Source organism: Haliotis rufescens, unplaced genomic scaffold (genome assembly GCF_023055435.1).
Source record: "Haliotis rufescens isolate VD_foot unplaced genomic scaffold, xgHalRufe1.0.p SCAF_9, whole genome shotgun sequence".
NCBI lineage: Eukaryota > Metazoa > Mollusca > Gastropoda > Lepetellida > Haliotidae > Haliotis > Haliotis rufescens.
The window spans coordinates 9698780-9724861 of NW_025964383.1; the positions used below are offsets into that span (position 1 = coordinate 9698780).

The window sequence follows — 26082 nt, forward strand, 5'->3', positions numbered from 1 at the left end:
ATCCCATGCCTGTTCTCTGTTGCACCACCGGACATGTCGTTGACGATGTAGACGTCGCAAGACAGGTCCAACTTTTGGTCGTCTCGCTCGAATTCCCTCTTCCCTCAGACGATTTCTGATGGTTTGGTCGGAAATTCTTCGCATACCAGACTCTTGTCCTGCAGTGTCTGTTGCTGTAGCAATTCGATTCCGAAGGTGATGCAACCGGATGTACCGATCCTGAGCAGGGGTGGTCACTCTTGGTCTTCCACTTCTGGTATGATCTTGAGTCGAATTGGTGCGGGTATATCGATCCTATAGTCGAGATATGGTGCTTTGGTGAACGTTGAAGTGTCTTGCAACGGCAGACTGGGACTCCCCTGCTTCCAAACGTCCAAGGGCGATATTTCGGTCAGCTGCAGTTAATCTTGGCTTTTTTCGATCTCCGTTCACGTCAGACAATTCGTAATGTCTCATGTTTCCAACACTTTGCACGTGCATTCTGCAGAAAACTTTTTCTGAAAGCAATTTCCGTGCATCCTTTGCATTTGTGCTGATAAACGTTTACAAAAAACATTTTGAGATGTGTTTGCTCGCAATGCACAACAAACATGAAATGATTAACAGGAATCAAACATAAAAATTGTCTTTATGACGATTGCTGGGAAAAAAATCTAATTGGAATTCTCAAAACACCTATTCGTTTCTTTTTTTGAAGAGTGTATGTTTAGACCATCCATCAATACACGTTTCCCCTGTCATTGTTGGTTCAAACACACATTGTAATGCATAATCTAAACAACAATCTGTATATGCATCAAAGGGACTGTATAATACAACTACGCCCACTGTAGGGTAATACTCGTGCCTCCGGGCTTACCAAGTCACAAAAGCAATATGCTTGACAGAAACAGAACAACAAATGTCTATTCACCATGCTCAGAGACACCACATCTAAACAAGCAAACCTAAAACCAGTTTAAAAAGCAGCCATTATTAAGAACTTACCAGAAGCTTACGTCACGTTCGGACTACTTATGCCTACAGATTATTTCACGTGTGAAGGTGAAGGTGTTTCTGCTGACTTGACATATTTTCAGACGTGGCTTAATCACGTTGTGTACTGAAAGTCGTCAAGGCGTCTTATCTTCATACTGACTGAACTGTCTGGAGACGTCAGCCATCGAAAGTCCACACAACATTGTCTTACAACTCTCACCACTGAGGTCAGTGACAGCATGTGTTGTATTGTTTGCCGATTTCTTTAACCACACGAATAATAAGTTAACGCATTTCACGTCCTGGTGGCTTGTTTAAGTATATCAATATAAAAAATGAACGCCATAGCTGTAATGTTTGCAATACCAGGACTCAATGTTTCAAATATGTAAACTAGGTGATACCTAATTCATGTCTGCATCGTAATGTCGTTTTTGTTTTGCTGGGAACATTTACATGGAGGCGTGTGGCCTGAAATGTATAGTTATCAGATGCAGTTGTCTGACATTAATGGGCCTGTATTAAAGGGTGCTGTCACATAGATGCAGCCATTGTTTGTGTTTAACATAACATACAAGTACATCATAACATGCAGACTGAAATATGAAGGGATGGTGAAAATGGGAAAATGTTTATATAGACGGGGTAAGTGTTTGTTCGTTGGTTTCTCTGTATAATGTTCTAACGTCAGATGAACTTTTTTGGGAGCTGTAGAGGTCAAAATTGTTTGTACCCTTGAAAGCTTTTATCATTTATCTGATGCAACATGGGTATTATTAGGTAATTCCAAACATCCAGACGTTGCATAAAACATCAGTAATGTGCCTTGTATTCCTACAGCATTTCAATTTTCAAGTAAAATCGTTTTGGACATTGCTCACATATTCACGTACATTGAGTCTTCCATTGGAGAAACGTTTCCACGTAATTGTGTCATTAAAGAACAAGTATTTTGCAAACATGTGGTTGCATGCCTGTTCTAATTCGTTACCAAAATAAGGGAAGTTATGAGATAAAAATATGTTTTCAGATTTGCGGTTGTTATTAAATATTAGAAGCCTGAAAGCGATAGGTCCGGAGGTTCGATCCCCGACCGTGCCATACCATGAGATTGTACTTGTTGTTACCCTGCCTGGTGCTCGGAATTAAGGGGCTAGAACAAGAACTGGTTGCCTCGGAGTCGGTATACTGTGTCTTCGTTGGGTATTCATTTTAAACTGCGACATGGTATCTCTGTGGGCTCGCACTATAAATCGCCATAAGTAGGACCAGTGCAATCAGACACAAACACACGTGCACGCACGTCGCTTTTTAAGTGCAGAAATCTTTGACGCGATGTTAAACCCAATTTCACCTCACCTCATTATAGACTCATTATAGATATGAATTATTCAGAAACAAATGAACAAGAAAATGAAGATTCGTAATCTGCAATTCGCGATAGGCAAGATTGTTGCTGCAGTCTATGGTTATTGACAAGTGAAGTGTGTTACACCAGCTGGTGATAGTATGAGCAACAAGATAAAGACCTTCAACGATATGTCGCTTACGAAAGATAATTTCATTTACGCGTAACTAACTACAACTGGTTGTAAAAAAATAGAACAATTCACTGTGAAATAGAAACAGTCAATGATCTAACACTGTTTCTATTATGTTTTATTTTGTATGTTTAAGTGTTGTTTAACGCCACACCCAGCAATTATGCACGTGCAACAGTTAATCAAGCCATATGACGGCGGATTATAAATAATCGAGTATGAACCAGACAATCCAATGAATGACATCATGAGCATCGATCTCTGCAATAGGAATACGAGCCTGACCTCCCGATCACGTTAGTCGCTTCTTACGACAAGCATAGTCGCCTTTTAGGGCAAGAATGGGTTGGTGAAGACCTATTCTACCCCGGATCTTCAGGGATCGTTTCTATTGTGTAAAGTCCCTTCCCACCAAACGTACTATACTACACACAGGTACAACACGTATGTCCGGCTGATGGGGGTGAGCTGGAGTGCAAAGATGTTAAGATGCTGTAACTGCACGTCCACAAAGCGATGAGTATGTGACTGTGGAAGGTAGGGAGAGATAACGGTCGCCGTAATGTTGGTTAAACAATGTTTAATACAAGTCTATTTACACTGGAGTTTCTTCTCCGTCCACGCTACAATAATAGCGTAGTTCGTGTATTGTGTAGCAGATAGGCCCCTAAGTGAGTAGTCATGAGGACAGATTCATTTCATGTCAGTATAACAGGATAGCATCATAATCGAATCTGTCTGGTACATCGTGCTTGAGTGAGTGAGTGAGTGAGTTGGGTTTAAAGCCGCTTTTAACAGTATTCCAGTTATTTCACGGCGCGCAGCTTAATGTGGGAGGAAAGTCCGAAGTGATATAGGTCTCAGACGTTTACCTCTTCTGTGAAACCCACGAGCACGGGTATGGTACTGACAAACCTAGAAACATAATCGGGGCGAACCGGGATTCGAACCCACAACCATAGGTTTCTGGCGTGTCCAAGGGACGCAACTCTGCACAGCGAATCGCGGCACCTTAGACGACTGGGACAGCCGTACCCCCGGTACATCGTGAATAACACATGTCTTGATATTATAATTATGCCTGTTTGGTAAGTGTGTGAAAATGCTATTTTACACCAAAGTCTGAAATATTTTGGCTTTTTAACAGTGGCCTGTAAATAATCGGACTATGCTACTTAAACCATTGATTGATATAATCAATGATCATACGTTAGGGTACGATTAAAAATGACTGTCACATCAGTATTATGACCACCATGTTTTTCCAGTTCTCGGAACCTTTCGTGGCCCGTGAAGATCCCAACCTAATGGCTTTTAGTAGTGGTCGCCATGACCTCAGTTAGCCTACTCGAGCTGGTGTGTTAGTGTCAATGTATTTCTCTTATCACCATACCGTGTGTGCCAGGCGTACATGTGTGGGGTTGTTGTAACACTCGTTGGGCTCGTGTCGTGAAAACCCTCACTCATTATCAACGTGAGCGAACGAATCTGGTGACAAGTGTTTTTATTTATTTGTCAAAGTCACGAGGCTTTAGATGCAACGGTAACTGTTCCAGTTTCTAATTTTATAACAGATAAGGCATATTTCGTCAGCTGAGTAAACGTGACAGACCGACATGTCATCATCAACGTCGAAACATACCAATTACACCTAAGAAACACGAAAAACCACACATGTCCCTCACATCCCTCCCCTGCCTCCCCTACCCCTAACAATCCGACCACACCCACAGCCACATGTACACACTCCTAAAGAGACGCTCGAAATTTGGGGAAAAAAACCCCCTACCCCTTCTCAAACAACAATTTTTATAACAAAAAATCATACCAGACTGTGACCAAAAATATACAAAACACAAACTGACACGCGCCTGAAAAACCACAAACACCATAACACAACAAATATAATTAAACCATTCCCATCTCCACAAAAAGCAACTAAATAAAAAAAACTGTTTGTCTAATATTTGTAAGCAGCAAAATTGTTGATGATGTGCGTGTTACTTGGAAAGGACATATCTGAAAATAGCTGTGGCATTGCCATGTTTAACAGGTCCAGTGGGACGTTCCCGTTAGCCGGGTCAATAAATGATAACACTGTACTACCCGGAGTTTGTAAGCTGCGAAACGCACCAGCGGAGATATTACGAACACCTGGCACAAACAAAGCTTGGTGGACACGACTGACCAGCTGTGTTTGACCTGTGCAGTCACATGACCCTAATTAGGGTATATTACGTAATGTAACGAATATAAGTGAGCAGGAGCGAGTGGGGACTTTGAACGCTATATATAGTTTTCATACAGGTAAGTGTTGATTTAGAATCATTTATGACCTCTCGGATGAGCATTGGTAGTACTCTAAATGCTGACTCGATTTGTGGCAAGACTGATTTATGTAGCCTGTAGCAATACATGTATTCCATTTCGGACAGACAGACAAAGGAAACAATCCGACAATTTGTTCGAAAGGTTATTTGTTTACGAAGGTGTTATTATGCTGAAGTTACTTATTCGATGGTACTCGTTTCCTTCCCTTTCTCCTGACATTAAGGGGACAACACAAGGACTGGCCGGCTCGGAGTATATGAAGTACACGAATACTGTGTCTGAATGAGGCATCCGTTATAAACTGCGGCATGGTATTTCAGTAGGCTAGTACTTTATAGCCAGCATTAGTGCTCACACACACAGACACACAGACACACACAGACACACACACACACGGACACACACACACACAGACACACAGAGACACACACACACACACACACACACACACACACACACACACACACACACACACACACACACACACATTTATATATGTAAGTATATTAATCTTGATTTCGACGTTAAACACTATTTCACTCGCTTATTTACAAGTATAAGGCCGTGTACAAATGTTTTAAGCTTATATGCTTTTGTCAGCCTACATAAACTGTGCATATTTACAGTTCGAAGGCTAACAAGATAAGTCTTTATAGAGGACCCGTTATGCTTAACGTTATGGGAACACGACTGCAAATTGTAATCTATGCTAACGTATTCGTATGGACAACACTCCGCCTGATCTGATTATACTGATAGTCCTACTGCTTCATACAACTACTGGCGTGTGAATAATGTAGGCTTTTAACGTTCACCCGATATTACCAAACTTGTAATTGTGAAAGTGTTTCCATGGTAAACAATATATATATATATATATATTCTTGTGTGTTACGTAAAGTTAATGAACAATGACATATTTTCATAAACATATATTAGTAACTATCAGTCCTCATACCAGACCGCCTTCGTGGACTAGTGGACTGAGCGGAAGGTCGGTGGTGAGATTCCCGGCCGAGTCATGACAAAATATGTCAACAGAAAATATTTGTTGTGAACCTGCCTGGCGCTTGTGCATTCGTGATACAGACGGAGTCTCGTCGGCTCGCGGAGTCAGTATATTGTTCTTGAGTAGGGTATCCATGTCAAACTGCAGCATGATATCTAATAGGGCTAGCACTAATTCGGAGTATTACAAGCAGCCAAACACGCCCGCACGCACTTACACACACACACGTACACACACACGTACACACACATAAACACGCACGCACGCGCGCGCACGCACGCACACACACACGCACGCACGCACACACACACGCACACACACGTACACACACACACAGACACACGCACGCACGCACGCACGCACACGCGCGCGCACGCGCACACACACACACGCACACACACACGTACACACACACACATGTAACTGTGTCTTCACAAGGGTAACCACATTGTAAATTGTTGTATTGTTAGGTCAATTGTCTGAGAGTTATATTTCTTTATATTTTACATTTTTTATTTTATTTTTTTATAATTTTTTTATTTTTCTCGAGCATTTAAACGGTTTTGCATAGCATTGCATAATTTCTATATTCAAAGAAATAAAGCATGACAGCTTGACCAAAGCCAATTAAAGTAATCTCTATTATACTTAATGACGGAAGTAAACTTTGCTACATAATATTATTCAGTGAGCTCCTTCTGGAAGGGGAATGTTGGTGGATAGTTATGATTTCTAAAGTTGAAAATGATTTGTTTTGACAAAATAATGATAAGGTTTAAAGGATTGTTTTTTTTTTATAAATAACCAAAAGGAACATTTTCTTTGGATATTGTTACCGAGCTTTGCGTTTTGTGCGGTGTCAATATACCCATGTATATCTGCGTCTGCTCATGACTGACTAAACTGGTAATGGTTGCATTGTTAGGTACAATGGTGTGGGGTATTATTGTTGAACCCTCAGCTACACATTTGCTAACCTTCCGGTCGATAAGCGTCTACACAGCATTACGTAATATTGCAATGAACCTTTCGCACTGTGGTGGTCCCTGTCTTTGTCAGCAGGATGTGACCTTCGTCCCTGCTCCCCGATGACATGTAAGTGGGCGTCATTTCAGACCACACTCTCCAACATACGCCAACCTGTCCCACAATGCCTCAGTAGCAACCCCTTAAGTCCCCCAAGCTGCCTTTCCTTTCCGGACATACCCTCCTCGGCAAAACCACTGATTGGCCTGGCGGGCCCGTGTTCGAAATACTCATAATGTCAGGAAGATGGAAATATTAGTTTTGGACATAAATGCAAATCAGACATTTCCGATGGCATTCTCTTGCTTCTCTGAATTAATAACTTTTTCTGTAATCTTATGCCAGTTGAAAGGGATTTATATAACAGTATCCACGACGTACATAGGATTTATAAAAAAAAATGACGGGCAAAGCAATGCATACAGACACACATGGTGGTGAAAAATGAAAATCCGTCGATGATGTACAATATTTTGAGTTTTTGGCCTCCTCTCTCTCTCTCTCTCTCTCTCTCTCTCTCTCTCTCTCTCTCTCTCTTTGTATGTACATACACATGTATGTTGTAACATGCTATGTTTATGTTATAGATATGGACCACTGTTCTGCACAAACTGACCAGTCTCATCATATCATCCATTAACATCGTTTCCCGTACGCAACCTCATGAAAGAATCTCAAGATCGTCTTCCGTGCGTTCTGAAACTGTGCACTTATATCACTCAACAACATAGCACTACTATTGAAGAAGCACGGATGCGTTAATGAGAGATACTGCAATACTGGAGCACATTCGCAAGCAGTCCCAGTACGAAGGGGCACTGATGCTTTATGGTACAGCGCAAACACAAAGGAAATGGCTATCTCAAGAGAGAAAGATGGCGTTAAAGAACCCATGGGTGAACAGGAGGATACAGAGGATCTCCCCATAGACAGGGGATGGGCGTGGTTTGTGTTAGCAGGTGGGTGTCAACTCGTTCAGTGCATTACAATCGTGACACAAACAGACCAGATTATTAAGAATGTTGATCTTACGGAGATTATCTTTTCATTTCTTTGTTAATGCCAAGATTGGCATACGTGTATTGATTTGATGTATGACTGAAGATACTATGAAACTATGTACAGTGGATCTCTATTAACCCTAATATTACATTAAGTGAAACTGTCGCTTTAACACCTAAATCAAGTGCCTGGAGTTATTTCTCTTTGTATAAAAGTGGACGTTCTAACGATGGCCCAGATAGCGGAGTTTCCGGATTAAACAGGATTCACTGTATCACACACAGACACACATACGATATATATATATATATATATATATATATATATATATATATATATATATATATATATATATATATATATATATATATATATATATATATATTACAAATGCTAGCTTGTGTCCATACAGATTTTATCGAGTATATACATGTATATATTTTGTATGTGAGGTTTTCCCGATATGGGGCTTTTCCATTGGACGAGAGAAGTCGGTCATATGACCGCGAAATTGACGTTCGTGTGTGTTTGAAAGACACCATTTGACGTCCATAAGTGTTTGACGTCCCTGTATTCTCCGACGTTCATACAGTGTCATTGGCCCTCGCTCTATGAAGGTTCATACACCAACGAACGCACTCAAAGTGAAAGTCTATTCCTACGCAAAACCCGTTAATCCGGACAGATTTATGCTGTAAGTATCAAATAAAGAATAAAAACAGATGTATTGAGTAATCACGTGAATACATGAGCTTCGGAAATATACATTATATTACCTTTCAGGCTTATGACATCAAATGTGAAATATATAGAACACTTAAAAAGGAACATGTAAGTGCAAAGATTTGTCGATCAACTAACACAAAAGGGAAGCATGGGGTGGGTTGGGTTTGATTGGTCTTAGGTCTGCACGATAATTTGCCCTTCCCCCAACCCAATCCTTGCTCGTAATAAAAGGCCAGTCCCAAAAATTAGAAAACCCCTCGCCCCCCCCCCCCACCCCCCCCCCCCCCCCCCACCCCAACTCCAAGATAGTTTGGATACATTTTGACGACACCCCTCTATCGCTGAGTCATTTTTGCACGACCACCTTAAATCCATACCCCCCCCCCCCCCCCACCCACCGACCCACCCCAACCCCACCCACCCCAACCCTCATGATATAATTATACGGTGCACTATCTTCATTGTTAATGCCAAGACCCTTACCGCGGATGACCCGATACTGTGACGTCACGGAACCATAAAATATTTTGTTGAATTTTTTTTTTTCATAGACATTAGTCATGGACGCTTTCCTATATTATATAAGTGGAATATTGTTGTCTGGTCAAACGGCATCTCTCGTTTACTTACACCGATGCAGGATTTGGGTTATACACGCTGGTGGTGACACAATTATCTGACAATGCCGCGCCCCCGACTCTGCCGCACGTGATACATGTTGCGGTTGGCCGGCTAAGGTTGCAGTGACCCCCAGTCACTGATGAATCACCCCTCCTGTCACATGGACATCCGACGACGTGTGCTATTTCGTATTTGGAACCTGCACTCCAAGTTAAGCCCTAAGACAATGGGATGATTATCCTCCTTTAATGTAACTATAGGTTATATTAATAATAAACCCGTCCACATATCATGAATGTAGCAAGTTACATTCAACACCATGAACACATAAAAAACCCCAATAAAACAAAAGAAATATAATTACCAGTAATAAAATGCATCATTGAATAAATATTTGTCTAATACACTCTTAGTGTGATAGAGTGTTTTTTGTTTTGTATTTTTATGTACAAAACAATACATTGTATAAAATGTATACACGTACCTGTTTGTGTGTGCACCAGCGTTGTGGGACAAAACATAATATGCTCATAACACGCTTATTGTTAGTGTAACGCTGCACTCACCAATACATGTTTGCCTCGGGCGAAATCGTGTAGATGTAACAGCCCTTTGCAATGAGCAATGTCGTCACATACAGTAAATATATAGAGTTTCACAAAATGTGCAAACGTAGAAAAACAGAACTCTTTAACCACCAGGCCACCAAACATGTACTAGTATATCACACAGGCGTGAAATGTCATCACCCCCCACCCCCCAGCCCCACCCCGAAACCCCCAACCTCAAAAAAAAAGAAGAAAAAAAAAAGAAAACCCACAAAAACAACAAAACCAAAACCAAAAGACATTGTATATATTCATCCATTTCCATAAACTTCGCTAAATATGTTTCTCAATCATTGGTTACTTTGCACGCTTTGAATACTTTGAGACTGTTTGTTTATTGCCTAGTAGTGTTGAACAATACTTCTTACTCGGTGCGTTCACTTTTCAAATATTTTACATATTGTATTTAAATAAACAGTAAATATATCGCTTACCTCGCACACCTGTTTCTTTGTCAAAGCCACCGTGTGCATTTGACACTAATGTCAATCAGCTGACTTCGCTGTCACGTGACAACAATGCCAGGAAGCCAGACTACTGCCCAGTCACAGCTGTGCCGTCTAATTACCATCATGCTGATATGGGGCGAGAAAAAGCAAAACGATAGGATTCTATTTCGAAATGTGCGAACATGTAGCATATGAAAAAAGAAACTGTCATGTTTACCTGCGGTCAACCACACCTTTCTCATTAGGGTCATTGATAATCTCAAGATAACCGCTCGAACCGTCAACATGATGCATCGTGTAATCTCAAGGTTGTCTCAATCAATGATTCACTGATTATCACCCATCAATGATTCAGCTGATGGCCATTGATTGTGGATTTAACGCCAGCATTGCGAGTCAGAATGTGATTGTGAAATCATATTTCTATATATCTAATTCTGAAGCATTTAAGGTGTCGTGTCCAAGCCAGCGAAGCAGGATCGTAATCACAATTTTTAAAGGAAAACAGTTTTGGTCAGAATTATGTATTTTCAAAATGACAGTATAATAGAAAGAAATGGCATGTGAACTGCAAAACAGTTTTTGTCAGAATTATGTATTTTCAAAATGACAGTGTAATAAAAAGAAATGGCATGTGAACTGCAAAACAGTTTTGGTCAGAATTATGTATTTTCAAAATGACAGTATAATAAAAAGAAATGGCATGTGAACTGCAAAACAGTTTTGGTCAGAATTATGTATTTTCAAAATGACAGTATAATAAAAAGAAATGGCATGTGAACTGCAAAACAGTTTTGGTCAGAATTATGTATTTTCAAAATGACAGTATAATAAAAAGAAATGGCATGTGAACTGCAAAACAGTTTTGGTCAGAATTATGTATTTTCAAAATGACAGTATAATAAAAAGAAATGGCATGTGAACTGCAAAACAGTTTTGGTCAGAATTATGTATTTTCAAAATGACAGTATAATAAAAAGAAATGGCATGTGAACTGCAAAACAGTTTTGGTCAGAATTATGTATTTTCAAAATGACAGTATAATAAAAAGAAATGGCATGTGAACTGCAAAACAGTTTTGGTCAGAATTATGTATTTTCAAAATGACAGTATAATAAAAAGAAATGGCATGTGAACTGCAAAACAGTTTTGGTCAGAATTATGTATTTTCAAAATGACAGTATAATAAAAAGAAATGGCATGTGAACTGCAAAACAGTTTTGGTCAGAATTATGTATTTTCAAAATGACAGTATAATAAAAAGAAATGGCATGTGAACTGCAAAACAGTTTTGGTCAGAATTATGTATTTTCAAAATGACAGTATAATAAAAAGAAATGGCATGTGAACTGCAAACCAAATAGGGAGAACACGAGTTGACTCATTGATCATTGAACGATCATGACCTAACCATTTCCGAAAACTTTCTTTTGCAATGACGTTGAACGCGTGTAACTGGCCACTCGGTACGTACTATAGGCTTGTATATGTTACAGTCAATGTGTAAAGTCAGTCATTGTGTCACATGTGATTCACAATTCACAAAATGCCTAAGTGTGTCAGTCATTTAAAAAAAAAATGACAGATTTACTAAACTTTATTAAGAATTTCTAAAGGGCTTGAAATCATTACAATAGACTAATTATGATAGGATTAGAAGCCAATAAAAAATATAATATACACTGACTTTCGTTTTCTTTTAAACCCATCATTTTCAGTCACGGGACGATGAAATTCAGCTTCAAAATGTTTGGGATTCGTTATCATGATATAATGAAATAAAAGAAGTTGTACAATAACTGAAAAATGTATTTGTTTTGTGAACTGCCTCAGTCATTTTACACATTGACTGTAAAGGACATACTCCTACTATGATGGTGAAATTGTTTAATTCTATATTCTTTCAGGATCTTTCTTGAACATTGTGCTTATGGTCGGTTACATCAAGTCTCTAAGTATCCTGTTTGTGGAATACCTGCGCCTGTTCGAGGCATCTGTGACGACGACCACCCTCATCATGGGGGTCACGGCCGGGGTCTTCAGTATATCAGGTTGGTGGTTATTGCAAAAGTTCCCCATTCTTTTTGCTTAGCATTTACCGCAACAAACACTAAGGGGTCATAGGTGACCCAGACGTCTAAAACCCCGCAAGTCACTGTCAGAGTTCTCTCTCTTAGATGTTTCCGGATTCGAATCTCAGATTTACTTTGCATTGCTTATGATACTTGGTTTGCCAGGAACATCTTCGTTGGTTTGAACGTATTAAACGCCTAATACCTGCATCACTTTCACTGCATGTCTTTCGTTTACATTTAGCTGACACACGGTGGTATAACTGAAATATTATTCAACCTGTTCATTGATCACTCTTAACATATAAGAAATCGCAAATATAAGTGTTGTATGACGATACTGGAGATATACATGTATATGTACCGTCATAATGCATTTTAATTGTTTACACGCTTCAAAAAAAGAAACGCAAAGGTAGTATGTCGTTCATTGAACCTGACTACACAAAAAATCCGGTATATAAATTGGATATATGTTATTGGACAATGTTGGTGGCCTAATATTCGACAAACGGTGCGTCAAAACGCAACTATTGTCGATTAGCAATGTCTTAAACGGCATTGTGTTCACACTTGTTAAAAAATGTCATGGAGGAAAACAGTAAAGCAAACTGCACGTGCAAGTTATAGTATTAACAACTCCTGGTAGTGGCTAAAAGGCAAGTAAAAAGGACAAAATAAGCCAACAATTTGTCATTCAATTGTCAACATTTTTTAAGTTAAAAAAACCGAGACTCAGCACTGCCGATCGGACCAACGCCATAGGACGTATCCAAAGAGGGGAATCGCAGTCTTCTGTTGCACGCCACTTCAACGTCCACTACAGCACCATTTGACGCCTTTGGGACCTATCCACACAGTTCAGTTCCACTGCGGACCGTCCGAGAACCGGCCGATCAAGAGTTACCAGCCCTGCAAATGATCGCTACATTCAACTGTTCCACCTACGTCATCGCAATGCCACAGGTACGGAGACTGCAGGACGCATCCCTGGTTTGGGGAGGATATCGGACCAGACTGTCAGGAACCATCTTCGCGAAGCTGGAATCCGACCCAGAAGACCAGTTATGGTCCCTGTGTTGCAACAGATCCATCGACAGCGACGCTTGCGTTGGTGACATACCTCACAGCCTTGAAATTTGAGAAACTGGAGACAAGTGTGGTTTAACGATAAATCACGATTTCCTCTTCACCGGCGAGATGGAAAACAACGTGTTTATCGTCGTCGAAATGAGCGTTTTGCCCCACATTGTGTACGTGAATTCGACAATTTCGGTGGCTGTAGTGTCATGGTGTGGGGGCCATATCCTACACCAGGAGATCTGACTTGGTTGTTGTTGAATCAAATTTTTCAACCTCACCTTCTTCCAATCATTGACCGCCAGAGGAAGCTGTTTCAACAGTACAAAGCTCCACCGCACACAGCTCGTGTCATACCTTCATAATGCCAACATCACAGGCTTGCCCTTGCAGTCGAGATCTCCAGATCCTAACCCAAATCGAAAACCTCCGAGATGAAGTCGATCGACGTGTACGTCAACGTCAGAACACGCGGCAGACACTCCCATAGCTGGCCAACGCGTTAGAAGCAGGACAGAATTCGTACACTTATCCAGTCAGTCCCGGGGCGGTCACACGAGATACTAAGTTCAGCGCAACCTTGTGGCCTTAAATGACTTGATAAAGAACAGTTTTCAATGCAATGTACAACGACAACATGTGACCATCGAGCTCCAAAAATTCAAATTTGTATCTATGATAATAAATAAAATATATCGACTTCATAAGGTACAATAAATTTACTAAAAATTTACCTGTGCGTTTCTTTGTTTAAGAGTGTACATGCAGTCATTTTATGTTGAATACACTGACACGTTTCTGTGATAGTCTGGATGTAAAATTAATGATTCAGATGAATCGTAGGGACATTTTATCCTAAATACTCAAATATATCAAATCAACTCGATTGGTCAGCGCTCATCTTGTAAAGTCTGGTCATCTGACTGAGCTGACAGCTTGACTTCATTAACTGTGACACCTCGTTGCCATGGATTCTGTTCTCACACAGGTAAACGGCATAGTGGGCTCAGCGGATTTCAAAAGTGTGAATAACACACACATAACCACTCAAATACACGCACGCACGCACGCACGCACGCACGCACATACACACACACGCGTGCAGGCACGCACGCACACGTACGAAATAAATAGTATAGTGTTTAAGGAAAATTACATTACATGAATTATTGTACCAGCATTGTATTATTATTTTACAGCTTTGTTCAGTATGCACTTTGTGCTTGAGAAACTGGGCATTCGAAAGACGGTGATGCTGGGAGCGGCCATCACTTCAGTGGCTATGCTGGCAGCGGTCTTCGCTCCAAACCTCACGTTTCTCATCTGTGTACACTGTGTTCTGACAGGTATGTGTTACTTAAATCTTTTAAAGGCATTTAGAAGTTGGAAGTACATGAATACACGCCACTTTATTATGGATAACAACTTCTTCTATGCTTTGTGACGACATTTCAGAGTTTCTGATGAAAGAGCAAGAAGTTGTCGTGAAACGTCGTTACAAAGAATAAAAGAAGTTTTTATCCATACAAAAGTGTCACGTCTTTGTGTGCAAATTGTTGTCTAAATGCATGTATTTCCTATAAACCTAGTGGAGACACGGATTCGAATATCACTTAACCACATGTCTTTGGAGGCTTGTTAATGTGGTTAGGCTTGGTGACCCTTTGTTCATTGTATGTCAACGTAACTCAACGGTGTTTAGGTTTCCTCAGATATTTCTGACATAATGCCTCTAAAACGAAGATATTATCAACCGTTAAATGATTGCTGCTAAAACCCACTTGCGCCTCATCAATAATCGCATTTACCTCTCACCACTATTCTTGTTTCTAACACTTGAAAGAGGGATACAACGATTACTTGGGTCCGTCTTTTATCCCCTTTCAAACAGAGGCTTTATCACACCAAGAATCCGCTGATCAGGGATACCTTTTACAAAAACATGCTACAATACACGAGGCATTCTTAAAAAATTCTAACGGTTCTCCATCATCACCCCTGTGCGATTTAGCTGATTTTGATGAAAGAATAGCTTTCCTAATTTCTCTCCGCGCAATAGGATCCGATAGAAATCAGGATAACTACAAATATCGGACGCAAAAACATTTTTTTTCTGAATAAAATTAATAACTTCTTTTTTTATCGTGTATATGTGTCATTTATAGATTTTCGAAAAGCCTTTGATTTGGCAAAGCCTTCTTTATGAATTACATTCAAGGGGTGTGAGTGGTAATCTGTATAATGTACTAAGTAGTATGTATTAAAGCAGACAATTGCAAATCAGCTTCATTCAGTACATCATGTCGAATACGCCAAGGTTGTAGGCTCAGTCCAGTTTTGATTATTTTCTTCATGATTGAATTTACCAATCGTTTATTGGACCTAGGCTTATAGATAGTTCCGTTTCACAGTACATTGATGAAATCTTGTCATTGTTGTTTGCTGATGATATATCGTTAATTGATGATTGTATTATTGGTTTGCAAAGAAAGCTGGATGTTCTTGATATGTTTTGTAATAAATGGGCTTAGATGTTAACATTGCTAAATCTAACATTATTGTTTTCAGAAATGGTGGTTACTTAAAGACAACTGAAAAATGCCAATATTGAGGTTCGCAAATTCAAACTGTAGCACATACATATTTAGCAATTGTCTTCTCGTCCAGATTAATTTGGTCGAAGGCATGTGAGACATTATCTATCTTTTATACTAAGATAGTTCCTATTTTATTGTATGGCTCCGAAATCGGGAGTTTCGAATATAGGCAAGTTATCGAAAAAGGTTTTCAAACATTATTATTGTGTTTCTGATTCAGTTTCAAATATGACTATGCTTGGAAATGCTGGAAGGCGTTATTTGTGCGTAAAATATTTTACACGCTGCATCAAGTATTAGTGTAGGTATGTATGGATCGTAAACGATATCCACGTGCGTATTATGTAATGCTTGAAGTATTTGAAGAAAATGTTAAATTAACTTGGGTATCCAAAATTAGAATGTTGCTGTTTCATACCCCTAGTCCTCCTATGTTTCGATTCCCAAGATTGAGGAAATGTAGACCCTTTTATTCATCAGATTGTACAACGTTGTAAGGAAACAGTTTCAGACTTGGAAAGACAAAGTTGCGTACCCAAGTATTAAAACAACCCTTGAACCTGAAAATATGTATTACATCTTACAGATAGAAAGGATCTTGTCCGAAATTCAATAATATCCCTATCGTCCGTCAATTTATATTAATGCATTTGTTTGTAGAAGGTGCAATTTGCAAGGTGTAGAAGATGGACATCACTGCCTTCTTACTTCTTACTTCTATAAAAATCCAGCGAGAGAATATTTTGACAGTTATTATCTTCGCAAAATGCCAAACATATTGAAGGGCTTAGAAACCTCCCTATCTGGTTCAAATGTCTATAAATAATGTTGCTACGTTCTATTTAAAGTGGTGTTGCTGAATAGTCTCATTCCACTTAGTTCCATGGACCCTGAGGCCGGAAATACTAAATACAATTTGTCATTTTGTCATTTGTAACCCGACATGTGGGATTTTGTACCTGGTATCGACCATATAAATCGACAATACATACAGTAAACTACGTTTATAATGAACACGCTTATAACGAACTGACGGATATAACAAACTTTTTTTAGTCCCTTCCATTTGTTGCACATATGCTGTATATATGCTTATAACGAACTTCGGTTATTACGAACTAAAATTAGTGTTCCCTTTGAGTTCGTTATAACAGTAGTTTACTGTATGCAATATAACGGTTATACGTCATCAATACATCGGTAATACCACATCAATACATCGACAATAAACAAGCAATAAACAGTGCGACCTATGTAAATAATCGAGTCTGTGACAGACAAAACATTGTTACACTTCGTGTCATTCTCGCCGCCGGGTTAACACCCAATCCTCATTGCATGTTTGTTTGTTGTTTAACGTCGCACCCAGTAATATTAAAACTTTTTGACGGCGGTCAATAACTAAGCGAGTTTGGACCGGACAATCCAGTGAATTGACATCATGAGCTTCAATTATGACATGCATCAACCAACTCAGCGGGCCTGACCACCCGATCCCGTTAAAATTAGTCACCTCTCACGACGAGCAAGAAGGGGTTGCTCAAGACCAATTCTAACCCGGATCGTCACGGGTTTAATCCTAACTGTAGTCGGACTTTAACTTCGTTAGGTCATTTCCCATTGGTCCGGAAGTCCAGTAGTGGGAGCTGCTTCTGAGAATGTTTAATTAAGGCAAGTTAATAAATTAACCATTTTTCGTTATTCCGAATATTTCTAAATCCGGGTGATTTTACCAAAACGGAACTGTTGGGGTTGATGGGTTACCTGCGTACATAAAACATATACAGGCTCCCTCCATACATGAGGCTATGTTTTGTTTTCTTTGTTAATGGACCCACATAACAATTTTACAAAAATAAGGTCACTGTAAGCCATAGGGTAATAATCCCTGGACATTTCTTTTTCACGATCAATTCACCCAACCCACATAATGCTCAGACAACCCTCCGAGAAAAAAAACCCTCTTAACATGAAAATAACAGGCAGCCTATTCATTACGTTGTGAATAGTCATCTAGCTAAGACTTAAACGCTTAAGGTAAACGTTCAAAAGCATAGTGTTTAGCCTCTGTCTGAAATACATCATGCAAAGCATGTTTAGGTAGTGTCGATAGTGATGACACCTTTAGTTATTCCGATGCATTTGTATCAATGACATATAGGGAATCCAATAATACTTGTGCCGGATAGTGCTGGGTGTGTCTGTAACAGTAACATTCTGTTCCAGGTATAGGGAATCCAAGGATACTTGTGCCGAATAGTGCTGGGTGTGTTTGTAACAGTGACATTCTGTTCCAGGTATAGGGAATCCAAGGATACTTGTGCCGGATAGTGCTGGGTGTGTTTGTAACAGTGACATTCTGTTCCAGGTATAGGGAATCCAAGGATACTTGTGCCGAATAGTGCAGGGTGTGTTTGTAACAGTGACATTCTGTTCCAGGTGTAGGAATCCAAGGATACTTGTGCCGGATAGTGCTGGGTGTGTTTGTAACAGTGACATTCTGTTCCAGGTATAGGAAATCCAAGGATACTTGTGCCGGATAATGCTGGGTGTGTTTGTTACAGTGACATTCTGTTCCAGGTATAGGGAATCCAAGGATACTTGTGCCGGATAGTGCTGGGTGTGTTTGTAGCAGTGACATTCTGTTCAAGGTATAAGGAATCCAAGGATACTTGTGCCGGAAAGTGCTGGGTGTGATTTTAACAGTGACATTCTGTTCTAGGTATAGGAAATCCAAGGATACTTTAGCCTCTGTCTGAAATACATCATGCAAAGCATGTTTAGGTAGTGTCGATAGTGATTACACCTTTAGTTATTCCGATGCATTTGTATCAATGACATATAGGGAATCCAATAATACTTGTGCCGGATAGTGCTGGGTGTGTTTGTAACAGTGACATTCCATTCCAGGTATAGGAAATCCAAGGATACTTGTGCCGGATAGTGCTGGGTGTGTTTGTAACAGTAACATTCTGTTCCAGGTATAGGAAATCCAAGGATACTTGTGCCGGATAGTGCTGGGTGTGTTTGTAACAGTGACATTCCATTCCAGGTATAGGAAATCCAAGGATACTTGTGCCGGATAGTGCTGGGTTTGATTTTAACAGTGACATTCTGTTCCAGGTATAGAAAATCCAAGGATACTTGTGCCGGATAGTCCAAGGTGTGTTTGTAGCAGTGACATTCTGTTCCAGGTATGGGAAATCCAAGGATATTTGTGCCGGATAGTGCTGGGTGTGTTTGTAACAGTAACATTCTGTTCCAGGTATAGGAAATCCAAGGATACGTGTGCCGGATAGTGCTGGGTGTGTTTGTAACAGTGACTTTCCATTCCAGGTATAGGAAATCCAAGGATACTTGTGCCGGATAGTGCTGGGTTTGATTTTAACAGTGACATTCTGTTCCAGGTATAGGAAATCCAAGGATACTTGTGCCGGATAGTGCTGGGTGTGTTTATAACAGTGACATTCTGTTCCAGGTAAAGGAAAGCCAAGGATACTTGTGCCGGATAGTCCAAGGTGTGTTTGTAGCAGTGACATTCTGTTCCAGGAGTAGGAATCCAAGGATACTTGTGCCGGATAGTGCGAGGTGTGTTTGTAACAGTGACTTGTGCTGGGTGTGTTTGTAACAGTGCCATTCTGTTCCAGGTATAGGAAATCCAAGGATACTTGTGTCGGATAGTGCTGGGGGTATTTATAACAGTGACATTCTGTTCCATATATAGGGAATCCAAGGATACTTGTGCCGGATAGTGCTGGGTGTGTTTGTAACAGTGACATTCCATTCCAGGTATAGGAAATCCAAGGATACTTGTGCCGGATAGTGCTGGGTGTGTTTATAACAGTGACATTCTGTTCCAGGTAAAGGAAATCCAAGGATACTTGTGCCGGAAAGTTCTGGGTGTGATTTTAACAGTGACATTCTGTTCCAGGTATAGGAAATCCAAAGATACTTGTGCCTGATAGTCCAAGGTGTGTTTGTAGCAGTGACATTCTGTTCCAGGTATAGGAAATCCAATGATACCTGTGCCGGATAGTGCTGGGTATGATTGTAGCAGTGACATTCTGTTCCAGGTATAGGAAATCCAAGGATACTTGTGCCGGATAGTGCTGGGTATGTTTGTAACAGTGACATTCTGTTCCGGGTATAGGAAATCCAAGGATTCTTGTGCCGGATAGTGCTTGGTGTGTTAGTAACAGTGACATTCTGTTTCAGGTATAGGGAATTCAATGATCAACGGACCTGGCATAGTCGTTATCGGACGATATTTCAAGAAGCGCCGCGGATTAGCCACTGCTATTTCAATGTCTGGAATAAGCATTGCGTCCGGGGTATTCCCGATGGTTGTAAGACTCCTACTTGATGAGTACGGCATCCGCGGCACCATGCTGATATGTACAGGGCTGACGATGAACATGTTCGTAGGAGCAACTCTATTCAGGCCAATCGAGTCCTTCAAAAAGAAGAAACGTCCTATACTGGACGTTGAGGAAAATGGAAATCCGGACAGCATTAATAAACACCCTTCCACCGATAGACAAAACGGAAATGCCAAATCAGATCTGAAGGTTAAACAAAAAGATAAATTGACCGGGAATGTGGATAAAAGACATAAAGTGTTTGAGGACGGTTTGGAAACTCCACTGTCTTGCTCTGCTGATTCACACAAGGACACCCCACTGTCCCCTTTGGCACGTCCTCGAACAGTTTCTAATGCAAGTCGAACAATTTCGGAATCTGAGAAAAGAATGTTTACGAGTGATCCGGAGTTATTATCGATTTCAATTTTAGACTTAGCTCACGCAGGAAAAGACGAGTTCCGAGCAAAAACATCTTCCTTTGGGGAGGAAAAATCCAAATGTTGTAAAAGTAACATTTTAGACCTGTCCTTGATAAAAATGCCGATGTTTCAACTTTTTGCCATTACTTCTGTTTTTGGGATATGCATTAACCTGACAGTAAACTATATACCTGCTTTCGCCAACGAGAACCACATAAACAAGACTGACTCTGCTCTGTTACTATTGATAATGGGATCTACAGATTTCTTCTGCCGGATAATTCTTGGTGTTTTGGTTGATTTAAAGTTGCTAAAAGTGAACCAAATAATGGCAATCGGTTTGATTCTTTCTGGCACCATGGCCCAGTTCACCTTCTTTTTCACAACGTATCCTCTGATGATCATGTTTTCTATATTCCACGGAATTTTTGGAAGCTCGTACCAAAGCCTTGTGCCAATTCTGATAGTGGATTATATGGGCTTGGAGTACATGGGGAAGACGCTTGGTTTCTCGTCCATGCTTCATGGGATGTCCATTGCGATGACGCATCCAATTCTGGGTGCGTATCAACGTCTGTTTTGTATTATGTGTGCACAGATGTATGTCTCATTGGTAACGTAATGTTATGATTCGTGTTATGTGCAGTAATTGTTAAGAATATTTCAAAATTAATTGTTATCCTGTAACCTTAATAATTTTGGGCACTGATATCTTCGTAAAGGTATCCGTATTGTCTCATATTTTCCAATGATCCTCCAGACAACCAGCGTACTTTAACATCCTCTCGGGACCCAGGTCGTCCCGCGTCACGTCTTGTTTTCACACGTAACCTCTAGTTATTTCTTGTTTTCACATGTCGCCCCGCGTTATCTCTTGTTTTCACATGTAACCTCGCGTTATCTCCTGTTTTACATGAAACCTCGCGTTATCACTTGTTATCACATGTAGGCTCGCGTCATCTCTTGTTTTCAAATATAACCTGGCGTTATCACTTGTTTTACATGAAACCTCGCGTGAGTGAGTGAGTGAATATGGTTTTAAGCTGCTTTTAGCAATATTCCAGCAATAGCACGGCGGGGGACACCAGAAATTGGCTTCACACATTGTACCCATGTCGGGAATCGAACCCGGGTCTTCGGCATGACGAGCGAACGCTTTAACCACTAGGCTACCCGACCGCCCCAAACCTCGCGTGATCTCTTGTTTGCACATGTTGCCTCGCGTGATTTCTTGTGTTTACATGTAGCCTCGCGTTATCGCTTGTTTTAAATGAAACCCCTGCATTATCTCTTGTTTTCACATGTAACCTTACATTATCTCTTGTTTTACATGAAACCTCGCGTTATCTCTTGTTTTCACATGTAGCCGCGCGTTATCTCTTGTTTTACATGAAACCTCGCGTTATCTCTTGTTTCACATGTAACCTAACGTTATCTCTTGTTTTACATGAAACCTCGCGTTATCTCTTGTTTTCACATGTAGCCTCGCGTTATCTCTTGTTTTACATGTAACCTCGCCGCTTCTCTTATTTTCCCAAGTGGCCCCACATTCTGTCTTGTTTTCCTGTGTGCGCCCCACGCCCATGTTTACCAAGGCGATTCCTCGCCCTCCCACGCTCTTCCTTACCGACCGCGGTCTCTCTTGTTCTATTTCCTTTTTATGTTGCCTACTTGTACTTTCAGGCAGCATCAAGGAGGCCAGTGGCACCTACAGCTACTGCTACACCTACCTTGGATGCTCCGCCTATGTAGCAGCCGGCCTCCTGCTAGTCGGAGAACCATTGGTTAGGAGGAAGGTCAAGGCCAAAGAGATAGGAAACGAGGGGGATAAAGAATCAAACGCTCCCTTAAAGGATACCACATAACATATTCCATGTTCATATCCTTGACAATGGTCTACTTTCAATTTCTGACAAAACGAACATTGATTCTAAAGGGTATGTATCTGCAGAGGAATCTTTAGATTTGGGCAGCATTCCAGACTGAAATCACTTGCTTTGAACATTCGAGGTGCAAGTGATAGGCTTTAGATATTGTACTCATGTGGGACATCAAATTCGGATCTTCGGCGTTATGAGCCAAAGGTGAACTCTGTAGTTATTGTACGAAACGTTAACTTTAATTAGCTTACGTTTCGTATTGTTTTCTAGCAATTTACGAAACTTTTATTTCACTCTTACTCTGTATTGTGTGGTATCACCGATATCATTGGTACAATAGTCAGAAGTATCATTGTACCCCGGTACAGAATATTGTAAGATGTATGTCATTATAATTATTGTAAATTTTGTGTAAACATTTATGATTCAAATGTTGTTTGCCGCTGTTACAAGTACTAATGCCGTTGGTTTAGCAGAAAATACTTCATTGCCTGACATTACTGGAAAGGCGCCGTTTTGACATTAGGAAGAAGGAATGAACCTACCGTCCTATGAAACTACCCATGAACTCTATCTTGAAACAGTAAATAACAAGTAGCTATAGGTGAGTGAGTGAGTATTGTTTTACGCCGCTTTTAGCAATATTCCAGCAATATCACGGCGGGAGTAGCTATAGGTAGGTAGGTAGGCAATAAGCAATGGGCTATTGAGAACATGTACTAAACAAACAATCGGAACAATTACTTACACCAAGATATACTGAATTCGAATTCAAACGATTTGGAATTTATGTTTATGGGATAGAACATGTCATTGATCCATTCAAACTGTATGTCAGAATTTTCATCCAAGGGACGGCACAATGGTACATGTACATGGCTCGTCGCTCTGATGTTGTTCCAACTTCTTTGGTCACAGTTAAAACTGTCGTGATATGGTTTCGCACTTATTTAGCTGAATCCCGATGCCCGTCCGCGTTTCCTACAGTCCAGGTTAGAGCGAGACTTAAGGAACAAATTTCCAAAAATACGCCAAACAAGATACTTTTTTCTGCATGGAGGTCCGTAATTGTTCCTTTAGTACCTTCATGTTGTTTCACGTTGGGTATCTCCACACAGTCGTTATTTTAAATTTCAACAAATTATAGGACCAAACCGGTACTATATCCTGTGTGGTATTAATATTAATGCTTCTTTCTCGATCGTTAACCCATGGCAAGGTGGATGTCAAGTACACTACTGTTCACAACTAACCTGCTTATCGAAGAACCTGTACGTTTGCAGAATGAACACTTGTTTGCGGAATTACTCTGGGACGTTTGCGGAATTATCGCGGTATATTTGCGGAATTATAGCGGTACGGTTTATATATTTCTGCATTCCGCAGACTGTTACGCAGTGTCTCATTTTGGATAGACGTCAGTACACTTTAAATGTTTTGTTTAATAAAGTTTGTTCTTGAACTGATGTGTGACATTTAAATAAACAGACGCCAAAGTACTGAATATAGTTCAGAACAAATTGTACAGTGTACTGTTATATTTGCATGTTATTGTCATATGATTAAGAAATGTTTATTAAACTTCAAAATTAGGTTTGTCCGCCATGTTATTGTGTTTACTGCTAAAATATGTCCTCGATACCTACGTTTGTTTTGTTTGTTGTTTAACGCCGCACTCAGCAATATTCCAGCTATAGGACGGCGGTCTGTAAATAATCGAGTCTGGACCAGACAGTCCAGTGATTGACATCATGACTACATACGTGTGAATATGTACGACATTCACGTGGGCTGAATATTGTAAACAGAAAAAACTGGAATTTTAGAACTTCCCTGTTACACTTCCCTGTTACACTTAGCCTAGTGGTTAAAGCGTTCGCTCGTCACGCCGAAGACCCGGGTTCGATTCCCGACATGGGTACAATGTGTGAAGCCCATTTCTGGTGTCCCCGCCGTGATATTGCTGGAATATTGCTAAAACCATACTCACTCACTCACTCACTCACTCACTAGTAAAATATTTGTTCAAATTGTGAAGGGGCCTATCGTCAGGCATTTTAAGTCTTTTGGAAAAAAAACAGCTTACTAGCAAGGAGTCAGCACCAAGCAACGGGAGATACAAGCTGTGGTACAAACTGTACAAGCAGGATTACACTTGTACAGAGCAGTGCCACGGAAACCATTGCCCCGAAATTGCGAAAGACATGTGGCTGAACGTTCTCAGCCTAGCTACGAAGGATGTATAGCACACCCATAACAGCTTGCAGGCATTTTCCCCATGCTTACACAAAATACACAACCAGGCAGCATATTACTACAGGCATCAAAGTGACTAGGTATTCTCTGTTGATGAAAATGAACAAAATTGGCTAACGTCGCTGTCATCAAGTAACTCAGCTCACTGAACCCAACAGTCATCCACGCGGCTGATTCCTTTGTATCTGTGCAGAAATGGGTAGCGGGGCTCAAGAAAGGAACAGAGAGCCTCGGAGACGATCCTCGGATCTTTCAGCATGCTCAGTTCCAAAGCTAGTGCCCCCTGATCACAAACGCTCCAGGTGAGAATTTATGAAATGTATTTGTAGTGATTGTCAGTGGCAGCCAATGATTTAACCGATGTTACAATGCCTAGTTTCGGGACAGGGCTAGTATATGAGAGCAATACGAGGCCAACTCGAGGCCTTTTACAACCTGACATGCGTCTTATCTAGATATGCCAAGTGCGGATTGGGTACCTCGTGGTAATCACAGAAAACCAGCCGGCTTCCAACTCTGCTCTGGATTCAAGAAAGGTGACCCTAGGTCCTCCCTCGTTACTTTACACAGGATTGCTGTGGAATCATGATGGTCATATGACTCGCAAGTGTCGCTTCTGAAGAACTAAATGGAACGGTCTTTTTGTGTTATCACTCGTATGGTTATATCATTGGTTGTAACACAAGATTCACATCGAATCGGGTTATTCCACGCGTTCTAATGAATTAAATCATGATGTTTTGTCGGAAAAGAAGAATATATCGAATACCTTGTCAAACAGCAAACACAATGAATTGGAAGTCAACAATGAGGATATGACGTCATAACTATATGACTTCCCTACACGTCCAAGTTACGTCAACAGTGACATGTCCACGACGGTATTTGTATGCTGTGGACCCTCATGCTATAGAGTGTGTGAAATCAGGGTCACCAGCGCCATCCATATGGCTTTATAAAAACGAACCCATTTTGAAGCAAAAGTAAAATGGCGATCGTAATTATATTTGTATCATAATTATTTATGATTAGCCTTTGTAAAGAAACTGTGTCTTCTACTAAGAAATGAGTGTGTTGTAGCGGTGATGTAGCCTCGTGGTAAAAGCGTTCGCTCGTCACGCCATAG

At 40.5% G+C, this 26082-nt stretch overlaps 2 protein-coding genes across 9 annotated transcripts in view; one reads left to right on the forward strand and one right to left on the reverse strand.

Annotated features, from left to right (window-relative positions):
- LOC124148592 (monocarboxylate transporter 12-B-like) overlaps positions 1-24298 on the forward strand; it is a 49272-nt gene extending 24974 nt beyond the window's left edge. For 2 of the 6 annotated variants that reach the window (XR_007219603.1, XR_007219604.1), the window contains exons 2-7: positions 7473-7844; positions 12199-12342; positions 14643-14789; positions 20256-21380; positions 22504-23304; positions 23377-24298. Coding sequence is in view for 1 of the 6 variants with exons in the window: in XM_048390740.1 (XP_048246697.1) it covers positions 7739-7844; positions 12199-12342; positions 14643-14789; positions 20256-21380; positions 22504-22685 (1704 nt within the window). In the remaining 5 variants the exon portion in view is untranslated. Of the gene's footprint in view, positions 1-1092; positions 1206-1484; positions 1624-4593; positions 4827-7472; positions 7845-12198; positions 12343-14642; positions 14790-20255; positions 21381-22503 lie in introns of those variants that run through there. The other 4 variants (XR_007219601.1, XR_007219602.1, XR_007219600.1 and 1 more) reach the window with 4 other exon arrangements.
- LOC124148590 overlaps positions 1-26082 on the reverse strand; it is a 55416-nt gene that overhangs the window by 22008 nt on the left and 7326 nt on the right. Inside the window, exon 1 of one of the 3 annotated variants that reach the window (XM_048390739.1) lies at positions 10277-10562. The exons of 1 other annotated variant lie outside the window; for it this stretch is intronic. The gene's annotated coding sequence lies outside the window, so the exon portion shown is untranslated. Of the gene's footprint in view, positions 1-987; positions 1198-10276; positions 10563-26082 lie in introns of those variants that run through there. One more of the 3 variants, XM_048390738.1, reaches the window with a different exon arrangement.